At 35.2% G+C, this 22,357-nt stretch overlaps 1 protein-coding gene across 1 annotated transcript in view; it reads right to left on the bottom strand.

Moving 5' to 3' along the window:
• Window positions 1-22,357, bottom strand: part of PRMT3 (protein arginine methyltransferase 3) — a 121,845-nt gene that overhangs the window by 7,812 nt on the left and 91,676 nt on the right. Inside the window, exons 14-15 of the mRNA XM_010858410.1 lie at window positions 7,462-7,512; window positions 7,203-7,290 (exon numbers count right to left, since the gene is read on the bottom strand). Of these exons, the coding sequence (XP_010856712.1) occupies window positions 7,203-7,290; window positions 7,462-7,512 (139 nt within the window). The remainder of the gene's footprint in view (window positions 1-7,202; window positions 7,291-7,461; window positions 7,513-22,357) is intronic.

A 22,357-nucleotide genomic window follows, 5' to 3' on the forward strand; every position in this document is an offset into this window, starting at 1 on the left:
TTGCATTTTGGTGATTACCAGTAGTGATGCTATTATTTCAAATGTTTAACCACCATCTAAAAAGATTCTTTGAGCATTTTATTTAACTCAGTGATTTTCTTGTTGATGTGCCCTAAGGGTAGTTGCTCTTTAAGCGGCTTTAGACATGTTAAAAATGTTAAGTTCACTTGTTTATAAATGTCCTATTCAATCCTTAGTGTAGGGTCAAAATGGAAATGTTCTCTGGTGCCTATAAAGCAGGTTATCAAATACTGCATTTCAAGTTTAAAAAATATGTTTAAAAAGAAGAATGTATTTAAGAGGTTTATGTATCCCTTAACTTAAAATACAGCTCAAGATGCATGAATAGCAGATAATTTTGTTAAATTTTCACAGAAGAAAAAATTTTCAGCATCAATATTAAATAAAATATTTGAGTAATTAAAGTCTTAACACTGTCTTATAAGCTGATATTATAATTTTCATGTTTTAAAACAAAATACAAGCAAAATAACTCTTGCTGTAATAGTTATTTTGTAAGCTTAATTTCAAAATGGAGATGTAAAACAATACTTAATTATACAGCATGAAGGGTCACAGTAATAAATACACAGTTCACACTGCTGCACCCACTTCAATTGTTCAAGCCTGGCAAAAGTGCCAAGGTAACAGCTCTAATGCAGTAGAGATAGGAGTAATTAATCAGTGTCAAATAGATATAAAATGACTGATGTTGTTAAGTGTGTAAACTGGTGAGAGCTGCAAAGGACAGTCTCTATGCAGCTGAGCTGTATCACCTTGTTTTTATCATCAGCAGATAGCTATTAGTATATCACAAAGCAGCAGTGCAGTTCAATCAAGAACAAAATTGATTTCATTTCAATTTGGTCCTAGTGGTTTTTTCAAATTAGTTTCTTCCAGAGCAATAAAATTTCATTCCCCACAAGGAGGATAAATAAAAATCAGTATTATCACTACCAAAGCTTAGAGTTAAAAAAATGAAAAAAGAAAAGGATGCTCCATCACATAAAAGCTTACTAATAACATGTAAGCGACTGAACTGAACTCAATAACATATAAAGAGATCTAAATAGTATGAGTTTAATAATATTTTTCAAAGCCAAACCACAAGAAAAAAAAATCTGGATCTTTAAAATAAATACTGTCACGTAAGTTTGTACAATAAAATTGTACATTATTTTTTAAAGGAAAAGGGGGAAAAACACTCTGAATTTAAACTTTAAAATTGACCTTTAAATCCTTTAAAAGTATTCATTCTGGGAGGCTAGTCTCTAACTCCCACAATGCTGGAAATGCTCAAATGTTGTAGAATATTTCTTTGGAAACTATTGTTAGAACTATGTTGTGAAAATAACAACAACAAACAAAATCCCAAACCAAAGCAAAACATTAGGTTCATCATCTTATAGTTACCTTATGCTTTTGGTCAAGTGTAAAATTCCTATTCTGAGAAATTTCCTATTTACACTGTCTTTTTCTTTGCTTTCCAAATATCCTGTCTGCCCTCAATGATAGATTTTGTTCTTGTTTAGTAGATAAGTTGTGTTCAACTCTTTGTGACCCCACAGACTACAGCCTGCCAGGGTCCACTGTCCATGGGATTTCCCAGGCAAGAATACTGGAGTGGGTTGCCATTTCCTTTTCCAAGGGATCTTCCCAACACAAGGATCAAACCCATGTCTTCTGCATTGTCAGGTGGATTCTTTACCACTGAGCTGCCAGGGAAGTCCAATGGTAGATTTACCATTACCAAAAAAAGACTTAACATTATTCAAAATATTAACATGTACACATACACACACACACACAAGCTGGGTGGAATAACTGTATAGGTATGTTCACAATATTTTGTTAAAAAAATCTTGTCACATTACTGTTTGGACAGTAAAATAAACTTTATGCACAACAGCAAATTGTCATGATTAGACACTTGGCTTTATTTATCTAAAAATTGTACACCATATTAAGTCAAAAAGTAGTTTTTGACTCAAGCTATTTTTCGATTCAACAATACTCTCCTCAGCCATGCCACAATTTAAGAGAACATCAGAGTTGACAAAATGGGGCAACCAAATACAGCAACTAGATAATTGCCCCTGGCATGTGTCACCCACGGTGATGAAAGGAAGTTATATTTCAGTGACAATGCATATTACTGTACTTATTCATTCATTCAGGAGGGTATTTATGACATGCCAAATACTGCACCAGATAAAAAAGAAGTGAGAGGGGCAAATAACTCATCTATGAGAACCCCTTATCAGAGCACACTGGTATGTTATAACACAGATATACGTATGAATTGATCTGGGAGAAAAAAATAACAGAACAGTTAACTTTTTAAGACAATGACGAAAGATGTACAGAAATAAGCTGGGCTATAAAGCGAAAAGTGTAATTCATCAAGTGAAAGAGGTCAAAGTAGTTTCCTAGGTAGAAAAGTATCTCAGATAAAGGCAATGAGGAAGAAAAGATGGGAAAACTAGCTAAAAAATGAGCAGTACAGCTGCAGCATATGATGGGCTTCTGTGGGGTTCTGACAGGTTAGGGCTGGAAACGATGAAAAACGGTCAGACTGTAAAGGGTCATGGAAAGAATCTGGATTTTATCCTGGATATACTGAGGGTCCAGTGAGGGCTTTTTTTTAAAATTTTAAATTAATTAATTAATTTTAATGGAGGCTAATTACAATATTGTAGTGGTTTTTGCCATACATTGACATGAATCAGCCATGGGTGCACATGCGTTCCCCATTCCGAACCCCCTCCCACCTCCCTCCCCATCCCATCCCTCAGGGTCTTCCCAGTGCACCAGCCCTGAGCACCCTGTATCATGCATCAAACCTGGACTGACGACCTATTTCAGATATGATAATATACATGTTTCAGTACTTTTCTCTCAAATCATCGCACCCTCGCCTTAACTTTAGTAAGGTGTAGTTTATATATAATAAAACTATAACATGTAAAATTGCAGTTCAGTGAGTTTTACTTAATATTTCACTTTTGTAAACTTTCACCTACCTCAAGTATCAAGATGCTCTCTTATGTTATCTAGAAATTTCACAGTTTTAAGCTTTTATGTTTATGTCTATTATCCATTTAAAGTAAGTTTTTATATATTTGGTGTCAGATAAGAAGAGTCATTATTTTCCTTTATAAATATTCCGTTGTTCTAACACAATTTTCTGAGAAGACTATCCTTTTCCAATTAAATTTATATTGGCCCTTTGAAAAAACTTAATTGACTATACAAAAATGAGGCTATTTCTGGATTTTCTATCAGTGTATTAATCTATATATTCATCTTTTATATGTCAATACTATACTGCTTGTGTTAATATAATTTTTAAGTTCAGAATTTACATAGTGTAAGAAGTACAATATGGTTCTTAAAATTGTTTGGCTACAATAGTCTAGATCATTTGTATATAAATTTTAGAATCAGCACATTAATTTCTCTTGCTAAATTCACTTACTAGCTCTGTATTTTTTTTTTTTTTGGTAGATTTCCTAGAATTTTCTATGTATACATTATCTATAAATAATAACAGCTTTATTTCTTCCTTCCCAATGCTTTTTAATTCTTCTTCATTTCTTATCGCACTGGCTAAGAGTTCCAGTTTAAGAGTGCAGGAGTGCAGACATACACACCGTGGTCACAGTGTATTTTCTTGTTACACATCACTGGATTCAATTTGCTACTATTTTGTTGAGGATTTATTCCTGAAGGACATTGGTCTGTAGTTTCATTTTCTTGTACCATCTTTGTCTAAATTTGCTTAGGCTAATATACAAATGAAAAGATGCTCAACATCACTTATTATTATATAAATGCAAATCAAAACCACAATGAGGTATCATCTCACACCAGTCAGAATGGCCATCATCAAAAAGTCTACAAATAAATGCTGGAGAGGGTGTGGAGAAAAGGGAACCTTGTTACACTGTTGGTGGGAATGCAAACTGATACAACCACTACGGAGAACACTAGGAAGATTCCTTAAAAAACTAGGAATAAAACTACCATACGACCCAGCAATCCCACTGCTGGGCATATACTCTGAGGAAACCATAACTGAAAAAGATACATGTACCTGAACGTTCAATGCAGCACTATTTACAACAGCTAGGATATGAAAGCAACCTAATGTCCATCAGCAGATGAATGGATAAGGAAGTTGTGGTATATATACACAACGGAATATTACTCAGCCTTTATAAAAAGGAACGCATTTGAGTCAGTTCTAACGAAGTGGATGAACCTAGAGCCTATTATACAGAGTGAAGTAAGTCAGAAAGAGAAGGACAAATACTGCATATTAATGCATATATATGGAATCTAGAAAGATGGTACCAATGATCCTACATAAACGGCAGCAAAGGAGACCCAGATGTAAAAGAAGAGACTTTTGGACTCAGTGGGAAAAGAAGGTGGGATGATTTGAGAGAAAACCATTCAAACATATACACTGTCATATGTAAAACAGATAACCAGTGCGAGTTTGATGCATGAAGCAGGGCACCCAAAACTGGTGCTCCGTGACAACCTAGAGGGACAGGGTAGGGAGGGAGGCAGGAGGAGGTTCAGGATGGAGGGAACACATGTACTACCTATGGCCGATTCATACTGATACACGGAAAAAACCATCACAATACTGTACAGTAGTTATCCTCCAAATAAAATAAATTTTAAGAAAAAAAAACCAGTGTAGGAGTGGAGCCAGTAGACACCATTGCCTTATCTCAAATTTAGTCTTTCTTTATTCAGCATGATGCTAGCGATAGGCTGTATGGATGCCTTCTGTCAGGATGATGAAGCTCTCTTTTGTTTCTAGTTTGCTGTATTTGTCATGAATTGATATTACGTTTTGTCAAACTTTTTTTTTTCCTGCATCCACTGATACAATCATGTAGCTTTTCTTCTTTAGACTGCTAGCATGGTGGACTACGTTATATGATTTTAAAATACTGAATCAGCCTTGAATTCTTGGAATAAAACCCATTTGGTCACAGTGTATTTTCTACACATCATTGGATTCAATTTGCTACTATTTTGTTGAGGATTTATTCATGAGAGACACTGGTTTGTAGTTTAATTTTATTGTACTATCTTTGTCTAATTTTTGATATCAAAGACATACTACCCTCATAAAATCAGTTCTTTTCTTTTTTCTGGAAGAGACTGTGTAGAGTTGGTGTTATTTCTCTAAGTGGTTGGCTTCTTTCACTCAGCAATATGGGTTTAAGATTCCTCCATGTTTTTTCACAGGTTGATAGTTCATTTCTTTTTAGCACTGAATGAAATTTCATCTTCTAGATGTACGGACCATTTATATTTAATACAATTATCAACATGTCCCTAGAGCTCTTTTTTCTGACTAGCTTCTATCCCAATACTCTGCCCCACAGCTTCTGGCTTCTATTTATCAGTAATACCATCAGAGGCTAATGATTAGTAGAGTTAAAAAAAATTCTTATAACTGAGAATGACTATTTTTTCTTTCTTTGAAATTTTGTTTTCACAAACTTTCCTCAGGTTATACTCTTTTAGGAGAGCCTATTGGACTTATGTAAGTACACACAATGGCAATAAAAGAAATATAGAATGTAGATGGTGCCACAGGGCAACATTAGAATCATATATCTTCTTCACAGTATTCTGAGAAATCAATTACTCGAAGGATTACTGTGTAAAGAATAGTTAGGATTTCAAATTTTCACTAGGTATAAATAATATTGTGTTGCAATTAGGTAGGAGAAAATTCAAAGGCTATCTTAAATCTCTCTCAAGATTAAAACATGAAAGAATTAGTATAGCCTTTAGAATTCTAGTAGTAAGACAACAAATGGTCACAGTGGGGAAAAAGCAGTATTTCAATTTTCCCAAAGTTAATCCAAATATCAGAGTTAAAAAAAAAGCAAAGAAACATAAATGAAGATGTCTTTGCTTCATTTCAGTTTTGCTGTGCTATAGCTTTCCAGAGAAAGAGAAAATGACACCATCAAAGTTTTATTTCCATAGCATTACAACCTCAAAGTGAAAGAATGACAACACAGTGCTGCTTTACTCTAATGGTGTTAATTTGCATCTACTAAATTCCTTTACGCTTCAACAGTGAAATAAAAACTACATTACAATTTTATGAAATATTTTAAACATGGAGAATGATATAACGACCACTTGCTCAGTTTTGTCAAATCTTGACATTCTGCACAGTTCCTTCAGTTTTTCAAAGAAATAGTTCAGATATACGGCACTAAAGCCCCTTTCTGCAATCTTATTTCTATCCTTCTCTAGAGGTGACCACGTCAATGAATTCAGTGGTTATCATAAGTGTTGCTTCTTAATTTACTATGTGCGTGTATAGACTGTTGTTTTACATGTTTTTAAAACTTCATATAAATCAAAATCATATATTTTAGAAATCCTTCTGCAAATCTTTGCTCAATGTTGCTTTTAAGAGACATACAAATAATCTGATGTTGAGTATCTCTGCACTGAAGTTTGGTGTGCATTCAGTTTTCCCACAGTCAAGATGCTTTCAGTGAAGATGGGACAAGACATACGTGTAACAAGCAGTTAAAAAAAAAAAGTCCATAATCAAATTCTAACTTTTGGTGTTAAATGTGTAGATATATAAGAACTATAGGTGCTCATGTAAGTGAACAATCAACGAGATGTAAGACAAAGGAATGCAGCATCGGATCAGTCTTTAAACACTAGGCTAGATCTGAGGAGGTGGACCCAGTGGAGAGCATTCTAAACAAATATATTTTGAATATAATAACTACTGAATGACATTCTCTTTTAATTTACACTTTACTTCTATTGGTAATATTTCTGTTTAGTCACTCGGGAAATTAAAATATTTTCTTTTAGTTATAGTTTCAACTTAGTATATACTAGTTAATGCTTAACGAAAAATTTTCTGAATTACTCTGTAGTACTCAACATAAGAGCTACATAATGGCACATACATTGTAACTGGCAGACATTAGATTCAAATAAAAGTTTTCTTTAACTTACTTCTTTAATGAAATGATATGCCACCTAAACTTTATGTACATGGTAAACTCTAAGAACTACTTACCTTAGTATGCTATATTGCTTCAAATACAGTGGGCACAGAAAAAGTGTTTGTAGAATGGATGAATACTGTTTATTTCAGAATGAATAAGACACCCACCCCCCTTTCTTACCTGCTTTAACTGAAAATGGCTTTTCCAATAGAAATACTGTTTGCTTCCAGTGTGTTTTGGTGCTCAGTGGGCCCGTAGAAAACACAACCTGCATCGGTAGAGTTCAAAAATGTCTGATGAAGTACAAGATTTTTAATATCACGGTACATTAATTTACTACATCAAATACAAGCTCCAACTACTTACAAAAGCAAAATGCTTATGATCAAATGCCTTGGGGCACAAAGATAAAATACTTGCCTAGTTATGAAATACCTACCTTGTTGTGGCAATTCTTCTCAAAATATATATCGAAGTAGCCAGCAATTGCCTGTTTTTTTAAAAAGAAGTAATATAAATAATTATTAAACAAATCATGTAACAATTGATTTCATGGTCTTTTAAGTCAAGGCAAGTAAGAAACCATTTCAAAGATCAGACACTCTTAAACAAATGGCAGGTCACTATTTTCTCTAGAAAAGATGTTATAAATAAAAATAAAGTGATGTAACTTGGCTTTTCCCCATATAAACAAGATAATAAGGGTAACAAGGCTAATCAGATACTCAATATGTGTTCACTTAGAGAAACGCCAGTGCTGGACCACTGAAAAGTGAGAATCTACATGGAGCGAGGCTCACCCGGCCCCTTACCCATCCAGACTCCCCCACTGAGACGCTGCCGTGTGAGTCAAGTCTCCATACAGCCGCAGCAGTGTGAGACAGCCCAGGAGAGACCAGGAGAACTAGGATTGAACTAGACCAGCAGAACAATCCAGACTACAGAAACACAGACAAATAAATCTACATGATTTTAACGTCCAGACACTAAGTTTTGGGGTGGTCTGCTACACAGAAATAAATAATTGACACATACTCTTTTGTACAAACCCAGTTCACTTCATTTCTTCTGATTTAATTCATCCAATTTTAAAGTAAAGTAGTATGATTATTTTTATCATGAGATAAATGAAATTTTAAAATATTACATATTTTGTTTCTGAAAATAAAAATTACATCATTCAATAAAACTTATGTTTTAGGTATACACACAAAGAAGAAATCTGATGTAACTCTAAGGTTCACTGTAATTATATAAAAGGCTACTAGAAGAAATTAATATGTTAATCAAATATAAATTTTAATTTCTTTTTGTTTAAAATTTAAATGATCATTCCTTTTTCTTTCACTAGTGGGACAGGCTTGACTCAACCTATTTTAAAACTGGCATTAAATAAAGCGTATAAAGTGTTAAAAATTAGAAACTGATTATCAAAAAGTCATATAAAGCTGATTTGTGTACTTTCCTGCTTTTGTTAAAAACGTGGAGTTTTACTGATTCCACGGGGTTAATGCAGATTGGGCCCAAACCAAATTCAGTATTTAACCTTGAGGTTCATTATGCTTCAGATACCAAGAGAGAATCAAAATACTACTTATAATTTTGTCAAACAGAAAAAAACATTGGTCTCAGACCAATTCCTAAACTGTGTTCCTGCAGGAGAGAACCCCCAAACAGAAAGAACAGCACACTCTTAGAGAGCAGAAATGAGGTTTGAACCACTGTCTGCTGAGACACTGCTGACAGAATTTATGTCCTGACTTTAACTGCACTGATCGCCTGTTAACATCAAACATCAATAAGGTCCAGATGACGATAAGTCAGCGAAGAGTCCACAATACCCAGGATACAGTCCAATACTACTCAGCATACAAAGTCCAGGAAAATGGAACCAACTGTCAAGAGGAAAGACAGTCAACAGATGTCAGTGCTGAGATGACCCAGATGCTGGACTATCAGACAAAGACTTAAAGCAGAAACTATAACTATGTTGGTATGCATTAACAGCAAAGCCACAGCAGAGACACACTGAAATGAATCAAAAGAGAGATTCTCAGTGGAGAAACAGAAATGACAAAGAGAGAACCTAAAGGGAATTTCAGAACTGAAAAACACAATTAACTGAAACAAAAAACTTCCTAGGATGAATTGTAGAATGGAGAAGATACAGGGGAAAAAGTCTGAATTTGAAGTGAAACCAATAGAAACGAACCAATTTTTAAAAACAAGGGGAAAAGATTGAAATAAAATGCCCAGAGACTCGGGGACCTATGGAATTAACAAACATCTGACTGGAGGTCCAGACTGAAAAGAAAAATATGATGGAACAGGAGGGGGGAAAAAAAAAAACACTTTTAAAATTCTATATCCAGGAAAAACATCCTTTAGAGAATGAAGGATAAAAATATTTCCAAGTGAAGGAAAATTACAGAATCCATTGCCAACAGGCTTTTTAGAAGACATTTTAAAGGAAGTTCTTTAGGCTGACAGGCAATAATATTGGAAGGAAACCTGAAATATCAAAAGTAAGAAACCAAAAGAAATGATAAATAGTTGGGTTAACTATAATCCCCTCTGAATTTGATACCTATGATTATTTAAGGCAAAAATTATAACATCATCTGGTGGGGTTTTCAATGTAAGCACACATAAGCACAAAGATCAGTGCAGGGGCTGGAGGGTAGGAGGAAGAATGAAATCTAAACAATAAATAATGTCTATAAAGTCTGCAAATAAAGAAGGCTCTTAAGCATCATACACAAGGCAGAAACTTAATATAAGAAAAATTTAAATTTTAGAATCAAAACTAAAAGATAAGCAAGAGATCAGAGAATATTTGCCACACATATAACAAAGCGTCACTGTTCTTTGTATATTAAGCTACTACAAATTAGTAAGACAGCAATGTATCAAAAGAAGCTAACAAAAGACAAAGCAAGAGATTTACAAAAGAAAAACAAATGATTAATAGACATGTTAAAAAAACCTGTTTCACCTACTTAGAAAAAAATAAGTAAATTAAGACAACTGGATACAATTTTCCTTGACTGTGTTTTTTAAATGACAGTATTCACAGCTAGTGGAGAAAGAAGCATTCATGCTGGGAAAATAAAATGAAATAACTTTTCTACGGAAAATAACTAACACATATTACAAAGAAATCAGATGCAAAATAGCACACGTGATATGACTCAGTTTATATACAGAAATCCAAAAATAGCAAACCTAATTCATAGTGTTACAAGTCAGAAGAGGAGTTATCCTTGCAACAAGGATAGAAACTGGAAAGGATTCCATGGTGGGCTCCTGGGTTTCTGGTAGTATTCTGTTTCTAAGGTTGAACGCTGGGTATATATACACGAGGGAAAAATCACTTTGTGTAATTTTATTAAACTATTTATGACTTGTATACTTTTCTGTTTTCATTCACTCAATTAAGATTTTTTACAATGTAATACTGGTTGACCCAGTAATTCAAAACTTCCAAAAAGTTATTCTAAGGAAATTATTAAGTATGCTTGCAAAGATTTAACTATGTCAATTTTAGCCCAAATTTTCAACAACAGGTAATCAGTTACTAAATCATAAAATCTACAAATAATAGAATACTATTTGGCCATCAAAAGTAAACCTACAGATAAGTATTTACTGATTTGGAAAATGAATTGTGGTATACTATTAAGTGAAAAAAATAATATATATTTGTTTGGGGCACTTATTCTGTGTTACACAAATGTGAATATATAACTATCTGGAAAGATCTGACCAAGCTATTGAAAGTAACAGATAGATTTGGAATATCGATATTCTTCATGTTTATCTATCCATTTCTCACAAATATGAAGAACTGTGATAAGTTATTTTTAATAGGACTTGAGCTAAATAATCCATAGTATTGCACGGAGAAGCAGTCAATTCAGCTGTTATCTCTGATTATTTCCCTTAGTGACTCTCAAAAAAATCAGTCCTCTCTGTACCCCAAAGGCTAGGGTAGTGTCTAACATGTAAAAGGAACTAAACTAATTTAAATAAAAAGAATGACAAGTTTTCCCCAGCTAGTAATTCTAGAAAAATAACATTTTCCAGGGCTTCCCTGGTGACTGAGATGGTAAAGAATCTGCTTGTAATGCAGGAGACCTGGGTTTGACCCCTGAGTCAGGAAGATCCCGTGGAGAAGGGAATGGCCACCCAGTTCAGTATTCTTGCCTGGAGAATTCCATGGATAGAGGAGCCTGGTGGGCTACAGTCCACAGGTCACAAAGAGTTGGATATGACTGAACGACTAACACACACACACACACACATTTTCCAATGAGGAGAGTAGCAAAAGTGAAAGTTTAGTCACTGAGTCGTGTCCGACTCTTTGTGACCCTACAGATTGTAGACTGACAGGCTCCTCCGCCCATGGGATTTTCCAGGCAAGAGTACTGGAGTGGGTTGCCAATGCCTCCTCCAGAGGATCTTCCCGACCCAGGGACTGAATCCGGGTCTCACACACTGTAGGCAGACACTTTACCGTCTGAGCCACCAGGGAAGTCCCTAAAATTGCAAATAGAGACGAAAAGATGCAAATGGGAAAGCAACAGTAATAGAAATTATTGAAACCCTCTCTATATGTATATATTTTATTATAAAATCATTGAAAAATGAAAATTTTTATTTGTATTGGTTTGCATTAATTTTTATTGAAGAATAGTTGCTTTACAATGTTATATTTGTTTCTGCTATACAGCAAACTGAAACAGTTACATGTATACATATATCCCCTCTTTTTGGATTTCCATCTCATTTAGGTCTCCACAGAGCACTGAGCAGAGTTCCCTCTGCTATCTAGTAGGCTCTCATTAGTTACCTATTTTATACATAGCAGTGTATATATGGGGATGGGCTTTCCAGGTGGCTTAGTGGTAAAGAATCTGCCTGCCAGTGCAGGAGATGCAGGTTCAATCCCTGTGCTGGAAAGATTCCCCTGGAGTAGGAAATGGCACTTCACACCACTATTCTTGTCTAGATAATTCCATGGACAGAGGAGTCTGTCGGGCTGCAAAGAGTCAGACATGAGTGAACAACTGAGCAAGCACACAGTGTATATATGAAAACATTATGAAGACTTCTAGGGTTCTAGAGGGAGAGGGTTACTTTATAATTATTCTTTAAGTTATACATACGTTGTATACTCTATGTTACCAAAAATGGAAGTGAAGAAAGAAAAACTTCAGTGACCTAATAAAACCTTTTGTGGAAACAACAAATTTGGGCTGAAAAGCAGCTCTTACAACGTTATCAGAAATGCGACCAGAGTTTGAAATATATAAACTATATGAAGAGAAATGGCCTATTTAACTCTGGTTTAAAAAAAGGCAAAAACAGGCCGGTAATGTTAATATAACAGAACATTACATAACTATAATCATGGAGTACAGGTCTTAATGAACACAAGAGGCTGATACACAAGTTTACAAAAAGTTAAAAAATAAAAAAGATCTGAGAATATAAAGGCATTTTAGAACTGTCTTTCAATCCCTAAATATAATTTTCTGTGAAATTTAGTTCTCAAAAAAGAAACTAACCCAAAAATACAGTGAAAGAAATACTGGGTAGTTTAGCATAACCAAAAAACAAATAGTTTATAAACCCAAAGCAAATAAATAAAATAAGAAAGAAAAATAGAAGACATATCTATATCATAGTTCCCTGTGAAGGACATTATAGGATCTCCAACTCTTCATGCAGATCTACCTTCCTAATGATGTTTGTTTAAGGGTAGTGTTAAGATCAGTTCCACAGCAAACATTAAGCAGAAGCTTGAGAAGTCAGGAAAAAATTCACCTGGGATTTAAAATCACATGCACATAATGTACTCATCAAAGAACTAAACGGTATTTACCCTCTAATACAAGCAATGCCTAGAATGCCACTTTAAGGAAAGAGCTTTTTTTTCTTTTTAAATATATAAGTGATCCTTGATAATTAAAATAGAGATGAGGAAAAAAGAGGAAAAAAATCCTTAAACTTGAAACATCATATAAACTAGTTGAACTATGATTGCTGTTTTTATTTCTGCAAGGATGTTATAAACAGTCAAATATGTCAGCTGATTTGGGGACAAAACTATTCATTTCGCTGCAGAATATAAACATGCAGCTGTTTTTCAATTACAGTTTAACCTCCTTGTTACCACCACTTTGACACGATATCTCTAGGTGTTTTAAATGTTAATTTCAATGAACTCACACTCTTTCTGTGGAAGTCATTCAAATACAAGAATAAACAATCAGCACAGGAAATTGAAAATGATGCCAAACAGGCAATGGCGATAAATAACTGGAGCACAACTTGACATGTGCTTAAAAAAGATCAGATAGATTGGAAGACCTGGCCACAAAATGAATTTCCCTTTTGTTCCATATATATCTCTAATTAGGGGCAAAGGGAATGCTAAGGAGAGAAATAAGCATTGAAATTAAGTATCTATAGGAGCTAGGTTAGTTTGCAAAGGCAAGGTCACAATGAAATAAATAAAATTCGCTGCCTTATACCACAGGCAGAAAAATACAGGTATAAAGTCACTAAGACTGAGAGAAAGTTAATAGTAATTAAGAACAACAGTGATAACAACATAAACAGAATGAAAGGAAAATATATGCATACAGTAAATTTCTGGGATAGTTTGATCATGCTTATAATTTGGTGAGAATCTTCCATAATTACTCTGAAGTACATAGGAAAATAATACAGACATGTAGCTTTTTTGGGCATCTTAAATATTCTGAAGTATTACAAGAGAGTTTCAGAATGAGCTATTTGTTTCTGCTTTGTGGATTTCACAAATCATTTCATGTGTACATTGAACCATTTAAAAAATCTGTTTTAAGCTACATTTTGTTTTTTCATCCCATACATACAAAGTAGTATGATACATGCTCATTTGAAGAACAATGACATGGAATAAAAATGAATTGCTTTCTCATGTATTTTAGTGTGATGAGTATTTCTTTAAAGAGGACATATCATGTGTGTATATAACAGGATGGCAGCCAATGAAGTGAGATCAGACTAGACCTTATGAGGAAGAAGGAAATTAAAAATTATCATTATCACTATCACCTGCAGGGAGTAATTTATCATTTCTGTTCTTCATTGGTATCATGTTCCAGCAGCGTGTGGTTACAGCAGATACAATTAGGCAGCTGGCCACAGAAATAGGAGGATAATGTGCTTTTGATGGAGTTTATCCAAGCATGGAGATAGAGTGCTTGTAATCCATGCAGCAGAATCACTATAACAAAAATACAATTCATTTTTTGTTGGAGTATTTCTTTCAAAACCTTAACATGGAATTCAAAAGCTAACTGATGATGAGTCTGAAGCAAGTAAAGCAAGAGTAAGAAGATAATGCATAAAAAAGATTATACATTTTAACTTACATCATTATCTATAAACCAATCCGATGAAAATACAAATACAGGCCATAAAAAGCTGCTGCATAGAGAGCATGAACTCTGCTGGTGATAACTGGTATTTAAGAAGACATAACCAAGAAAATGAACCAAGAAAATGAAAATTACATATTACATTATTCTCCCAGTATTAACTATAGCTTAAATTATAGACTCTTCCCTCTTCAATTAATTTTCTATTCTATCCCAGGAGGAAATTTGCATCTTTTCTTTCTTTCATGATTCCTCTAGGGAACAATACACATTAAGTGCCATATACTTCTCAAGGGTATCACCAAACTGAGTATCATTTAGAAATGGATCAAGCAATATGGAAAGCATCAAAACAGACAATAGGTCTAAGAATATTTTTAAAAGGTACTTTTACTAAAAGAAACTCAACATAAATCATTTTTGATCTACTAAAATATTCCCAAAGTACAACTGAAATTCCTTTAAAATTTACTAAGATTACTCCCTTGTAGTTTACCTACAAAATTACCTAAAAAGGCAGTTTTAGAGAGCAGAAGGGATCACTGCTTCAGAGACTAAAACATAGGTACTTGAATTCTGACATTTCATAAATCAATAGCTTATATGGCCTTACTCAACACTTCTTCCTAGCTAGAAACACAAGATACTATTAATTTATACAGTCAATGATGTAACCAACCTAACAATATATAATGTAAGGTGTGCCATGTGTTGATTTGATACACTTACATACCGCAAAACGACTACCACCAGAGCATTAACTAAATCTCCATCATGCCACATGATTACCAATTTTTTTTTTGCAGTGAGAGCATTTAAAATCTACTTTTAGTAATCAACTATATAATATAGCATCATTAACTACGGTATAATAACCTTGATGTACAATGGATCCCCAGAACTTACTCAACTTCTAACTAGAAGTCTGTACTCTTAACCAACATTTCCCCCTTTTTCCCAGTTCCCAACCCACTGGTAACCACCATTCTGTTCTCTGTTTTTGAGTCTGGCCTTTTTATTTAGGTTCTATGTATAAGAGTTATTTGTTTCCTTCTGACTTCTTTCACTTAGCCTAATACCCTCAAGATCCATCCATGCTGTGGTAAATGGCAAGATTTCCTTCTTTTTACAGTGGAATAATACTCCACTGCATGTGTGTGTATATATAATCTCGTATCTTCTTTATCTAGTCCATTGTACACACTTTGGATGTTTCTATATCTCGACTATTGTGAATAATCAAGACCCTGTTTTCACTTCCTCTGGATATACACCCAGAAGCAGGATTGCTGGGTCATATGGTGTTTCTATTTTTAATTTTCTGAGGAACCTCTGTACTGTTCCTATAGTGGTTGTACCAATTTACATTTCCACTAAAAGTGTACAGAGTTCCCTTTTCTCTACGTCCTTGCCAAGACTTCTCTCTCCAATTTCTAAGCGCAGATTCATTTTCCCTATTACATGCTTCACCAATATCATAGTCTTTTGTGCCTAGCTAATTATTGTTTTTGACATTCACTTATACGATTGCATATTACCTAAATAGTTATATGGCTCTAAGACATATGTGACTATACAATTTAATTATCCAGTCTACTGTTGACAAGTACTAGGTGCCGTTTTTATGAACATTCTTTTATGAACATATTTTGATGAACTTAAGCACTCAATGCTGTTGGGTACATACCTAGGAGTGGAACTACTGCTACATGCACATACACCACTTTTGTTCACTTTCACTGCTTCCTGTATTTCTGGACTTCCATCTAGGATCACTTTTTGTTTGCTTTTATTCCCTTCATTAATCACTTTCCTGGGGCAAATTCTTTTTTGTTGTTGTTCACCTGAAGTATCTATTTCAGCTTCGTTCTTCATTTTTTAGGTTTGTTTTTGGCCGTGCTGGGTTTCACTGCTGCATGCGAGCTTTCTCCAGCTGCAGTGAGTGGGGCTACTCTTTGTTGCAGTGCACAGGCTTCTCACTGAGGTGGCTTCCCTTGTTGCGAAGCACAGGCTCTAGGGGTGCAGGCTCAGTAGCTGTGGCACATGGGCTCAGCTGCTCCGTGGCACATGGGATCTTCCCAGACCAGGGATAGAACCCATGTCTCCTGCACTGGCAGGTGGGTTCCAATCCACTGTTCCACCAGGGAAGCTCTCAGCTTCATTCTTAAAAGTTACTTTCAGTTCAGTTCAGTTCACTCAGTCGTGTCTGACTCTTTGTGACCCCATGGACTGCAGCATGCCAGGCTTCCCTGACCATCACCAACTCCCAGAGCTTACTCAAACTCATGTCATTAAGTCAGTGATGCCATCCAACCATCTCATCCTCTGTCGTTCCCTTCTCCTCCTGCCGTCAATCTTTCCCAGCAGCAGGGTCTTTTCCAATGAGTCCGTTCTTTGCATCAGGTGGCCAAAGTATTGGAGCTTCAGCACCAGTCCTTCCAATGAATATTCAGGACTGATTTCCTTTAGGATTGATTAGTTGATCTCCTTGCAGTCCAAGGGACTCAAGAGTCTCCTCCAACACCACAGTTCAAAAGTATCACTCTTGGCGTTCAGCTTTCTTTACAGTCCAACTCTCACATTCACACATGACTACTGGAAACATCACAGCTTTGACTAGACGGACCTTTGTTGGCAAAGTTATTTCAGTTGGGTAAAATTCAGGGTTGGCAGTTATTTTCTTTCAGCACAGTGAGGATGTGATCACTGAATTACCTTTTGTCTTTCCAATTCTATTGTTCCTGCGGAGAAATCATCTATTTATTGTTCTTTTGAAGATAATTTCAATGTTCTTCCTACAACCCCACTGAGGCTTCTAAGATGTTCTCTTTGGTTTTAGTAGAATGTATCTAGGGATATTCTAGGGAAAGTCTTCTCCCTTTTTAGATTAAAATACAATTCACATACCATAAAAATTTCCCCATTTAAGTAAACTGTATAATTCAGTTTTTAAAAAGTATATTCTGAATTGTACAACCATCACCACAATCTAATTTTAGATTTCTATCAAACCCAAAGAAACCTTGTGTCCATACTGCTCCTTTTCTCCTCAGTTCTCAGATTCGCCTACTATGAACATTTCAGGTAAGTGGAATCATAGAACTGGAACATCATATAAATGGAATCCTCTCACAGCAGGCCTTTTGTACTTAGCATTTTCACTCATTATCTCAGGGTTCATACATTCTGCAGCATGTATCAGGATTTCACTGTTTTCTATACCTACATAATATTTTGAAGTTGGTCTCAGTAAAAGGGTTACTCCATTTTACACAGTCTGCTGTTATAGGAGGCAGATTCATCACTGGACTGTTTTAGGTTTTTTTTCCTATCTAAGGTCTGTCATCGTCTAAACTAGCTTCTTTTCACTTGTTATGTCTCAGTTTAAATGTTACTTTCCCTGAGCAGCCTTCCCTAATTCCGCAGAGATTATAACATACTCATTAAATGTTCCTGCGTGTCCTGTAACAATATTCATCATATTCATAATGCTTTCTGTTCGACTGAAAATCCCAATAGGCCCTTTAGGGCAATCTCTCTGTATCTGTGCTTACCTCCCTATATTCACTGCCTAGGCACAATGACCGGGTGTTCAATCTAAACATTTAGTGAAAACAGCCATGCAGTTACAAGGGCATGAAATAGCCTGGGATGTTCAGGGACCACAGGAAATTAATAAAGATTTGTTAATTGAGAGAACAATTAAAGAATGAAATGATATAATATGCTCCACTCCTATCAACCTTCAGGAAAAGAAAACTACGATGCTTTACTTCTCTTATAATTTCTTACTTTTTATTCAAAACTGGAATTTGACGTCAACTGCTCTAGAGGAATATTCCTTGATGTCTGTACTAACAATTACTCACTCTGCACTAATTTAGTGCAAACTGTATGATGGAAGGCTTTTTGGAAGAAAGTCATGCCTAAGGTAAAACCTTAAATGTGAGTGCGAGTTTGTCAGGTCAAGGGTACCTTTTACATATGCCTGTATCATTAAAATTCTATTACAGAGCACATAGTACAATTATCTGTTTATATGCTGACCTCTCCTACTAAGTGAAGGTCTCTGGCATCAGAGACTATATTTTCTGTTGCCCTCATGATGCCTAATACAGCACTAGAATCCAATACATGTGTGAATAAAAAGTCATCGTGAAAAGGTGTGTGTGTGTGTGTGTGCTTGCTTGCTTGCCATTTAAGAATTCTTGAAGCAACTGCTTCTCGAGCTTTCTATCTCTTGGTTCCTCACGTCATCAGTTTCTCACAGCTCAATGTCAATGGTTACTGTTTCATTATATTCCATCTTTCATGCTGCTTTCCAATATTCCGTAAAAGCTGTAAGAACTACATGGCCCATTACTCATTCTTCAAATGCCAGAAAATACTATCAATGGTAAGAAAACATTAAATTTAAAAGTTTAAGAACAAAATAGTAGATAAACTGAATTTAAAAAATCAATGCAGAACAAAAAAAATTAGTTTTCTGACTGCTACAGAGGTTTAAAATTGAAAACTATTAAAACTCATTTTTGTGGCAGGGAGATCAAGCTCTACAAGATACTTCTTGTCTTTATAAACCTTCAGAAGTATAAACTAAGAGATGGAATACTGAAAGAAATCCTGACAGATAGGAAAGAAAAAGGAGGGGCAGGTAGAAGATGTGATATACTTTAATTTCCAGGAATGAATAGGGCTGTTTTTTCTCTCTTGAAATGTGAACTAAAAAGATAGCTATTACCGTTCCATTAGAGCCCTTCTAAGAAGCATCCAACATCTGAGGTGAGAACTAAAAATCTAGTTAGTAGACATTCAGATTTCTTTTTTTATTGTGATCTTTGAATACTAAGTGAGACTAGCCCATCCCATATTCATGGGGTTGGATGCTGAATAAAAGGATGAGAAGAAGAGAAAAAAGAAATCAGATTTAAGGCTATGGTACAGTCTTCAGGGACAGCCAGGACATATCACCTACTGTAATAGTTATGTCACTGTCTTAGTGACCTAGAGGGGAAAACTGTGACTCTGAAAAACCGTAGGCATTAAAGAGTGATTTTGCTTTGAGAAGCACCTGGCTTGCATAAATGTGGCATTTTGAAAGAATGTCTCATTTCTCGAATACATTAGGTATTCAGGGATATGAACAGCTTACAAAGTTTACTGCATATCTCTGGCTGTGAAGAAACTGGTACTGACAGACACATCAGGGCTTCCCAGGTGGCACTAGCGGTAAAGAACCCACCTGCAGTGCAGGAGACATAATGAGATGTGGATTCGATCCCTGGGTGGGGAAGATACCCTGGAGGAGGGCCTGGCAACCCATGCCAGTATTCTTGCCTGGAGAATTCCACAGAGGAGCCTGGTGGGCAACAGTCCAATGGGGTGCAAAGAGTCGGACATAACTGGAGCAACTTAGCACGCACGATAGACAAACCAGTGACACTTATTTAATCCTGATGGAGTAAGTAAATTCAGTCTATGAAATCACACTCCCCATAAACAAATGAATAAGTTAAAAATAAATAAACAATCCCTTCTTTAAAAAGATAGGGAAGTGAATGGAAATATTAATCAGATCATTTTATAAGCATTTTCTATGTGCCAGACATAGTGGTAAATGCTTTTATGCACTGCCTCATTTCACCCTCAAAATAACACCCAGGAGGTAATTATTGGCGTTATAATCTCCACTTTTCACATGAGAAATTTCAAGGTCAGGTGAAGTTAAATGCCTTTTCTAAAGTCATTCCGGGAAAAAAAAATCATACTGGTAAATGTGGCCCACTGGGTTTAAAGCTTGAAGTTTTTAACTGCGGCACTATGTTACCATCGTCTAAACTTTCCTCTTTGATTTACATTATTCTTTAGAAAACTCTATTTTAAGACTGGTCCTTTTCTCATCTAGTCTTCTAGAAAAGAGAAAGACAGATTAAGGTAAATATTAAGTTCTGAGCCATCTGGTATATAGAACAAAAATTTATTTTTCCAATTCTTGACTCATCTTTCCACAAGGACTGATCGTTCCTATGAATACATACATACATACATACATATATATGTCTGGAAACATTGGATGTTCTAGGATTTTTTGAAGACCTGGATGCCAATATTAATGATGGTTTCTGCCAGAACATAAGTCAAAGGGAATTTGAACTGAGAAAATTACTTAGAGGTCATTACTCCAGGGATAACTGCCTGAATCAGAGAGGAAAATACCTGGTCAAACTCATTTACTATCACAACATAACAATGCTAATTGGCAGCCTCTGAGATAAGAGTGGGGAGAACTCCCCTGACATCTCTAATCAAGAGTTCACTAATACTGATTATTTCATTTTTATGCTTATTGCTGTGCTGAAGACAATATTTTAGTCCTGCTTCAGTGTGATTATTTCTCTCATAAATGTATTCTCTCCCTGGGCTAACTTCAAGCATGACCCTATACCTATTTAGAATTAAACTGTGATTGTAATGTAGCTTAAGATTTTAACATTGCACTCTAATTGTATTTCAGAACTGATGTTAGAATCCTTTACTCAATTTCAGGGTTCCTCATTTCGTGGACTTCTGCACTCTGTCTGCGTTGGTTAAATAATGGTTTAATATTGCTGATTATCCCTTCCAATATTCTATTCAATGAACGTGAAAAGACTTTAATAGGATGCTTTGTCTCTTATTTGAAGGGATTCAAAGTTAATATGAAGTGTGAAAGATAACTTTTTAAAATTAAGTTTTTATTAATGATATGTTTCCAAGGACAGAGAATGGAAGTAGGTAAGAAGGCAACTAAACATAGAGAATGGGTTTAAGAAATCTAGATTTTAAAAGGTTAAAACCCTCAGGGGTCCAGTTTCCCTCTGTGGCTGGGAAGACTGAAAACTAAGAGAGGATTAAGTGGAAATGTCCAAAATTTTGTAGACAATGCGTAGGGTACACCTGGATTTTAATCAAATATAAAAAAATGAGAACTAACTAGAATCCCTTCAAATAAGAGACAAAGCATCCTATTACAGTATAGTCATATATTATATAATGGGTAAGTCACATAAGGAAAAATCTTAAGATAATCAAAATCACTCAGGAAAATCCCTTAAGGTTTTGCACTGGAGAGTGAAATATAAACCATTCTTCAGTATGTTCAAGACAACCAGTTCTCCTGGCAATGGCAAAAATCAACATTTCTATGGTTGGAATCCAGATGAAGTAGATGGCTTTCGGGGTGTCATGCTGTATTAAAAATACAGTACTCCCCACTTACCTGCAATTTTTCTTTCTTTGGTTATCTGCTACCCAGGAAAGTACTGAATGAAAATTTCCAGAAAGCAGCAGTAAGTTTTAAATTTCAAGACCTTCTGAGTAGTGCGACAAAACCTCATGCTTTCCTGCTCCATTTCCTCAGGCTGACAATAATCCTTCTGTCCACAGTATCACTGCAGTTTACCCTACTTATTAATTAAAGTGTCATTAATCACTTTAATAGACAACTCAGTTATCAGATTGTTGAGTAAACCTTACAGTATTTAGTAATGGCCTCGAAGTGCAAGAGTATGATGCAGACAGTTTGAACATTCCCTTATTAGGTCTAGTTATAAATTAAAGTTTACCACAGGTATGTATATATAAGAAAAAACACAGTGTATATAAAAAGTATGGTACGATCCTTGATTTTAGGCATGTCTTAGAATGTGTCCTGAGCATGAAGGTGACTACTGCAAATACTTTGAGACAAGAATCACATGCAATCCGGCAAGATATTCATACTACTGATAAACTTGCAAACTGAACATAACTGAAGAAAGAACATATGTGTTTCCCACCTCAGGCTCATTCTAAGGCACATATTCATTAAGTAAAATGGAGGGTAGTATCATCTGCACTAATTAGACCATTATTTCTCTCATG

Source organism: Bison bison, unplaced genomic scaffold (genome assembly GCF_000754665.1).
Source record: "Bison bison bison isolate TAMUID 2011002044 unplaced genomic scaffold, Bison_UMD1.0 scf7180017864388, whole genome shotgun sequence".
NCBI lineage: Eukaryota > Metazoa > Chordata > Mammalia > Artiodactyla > Bovidae > Bison > Bison bison.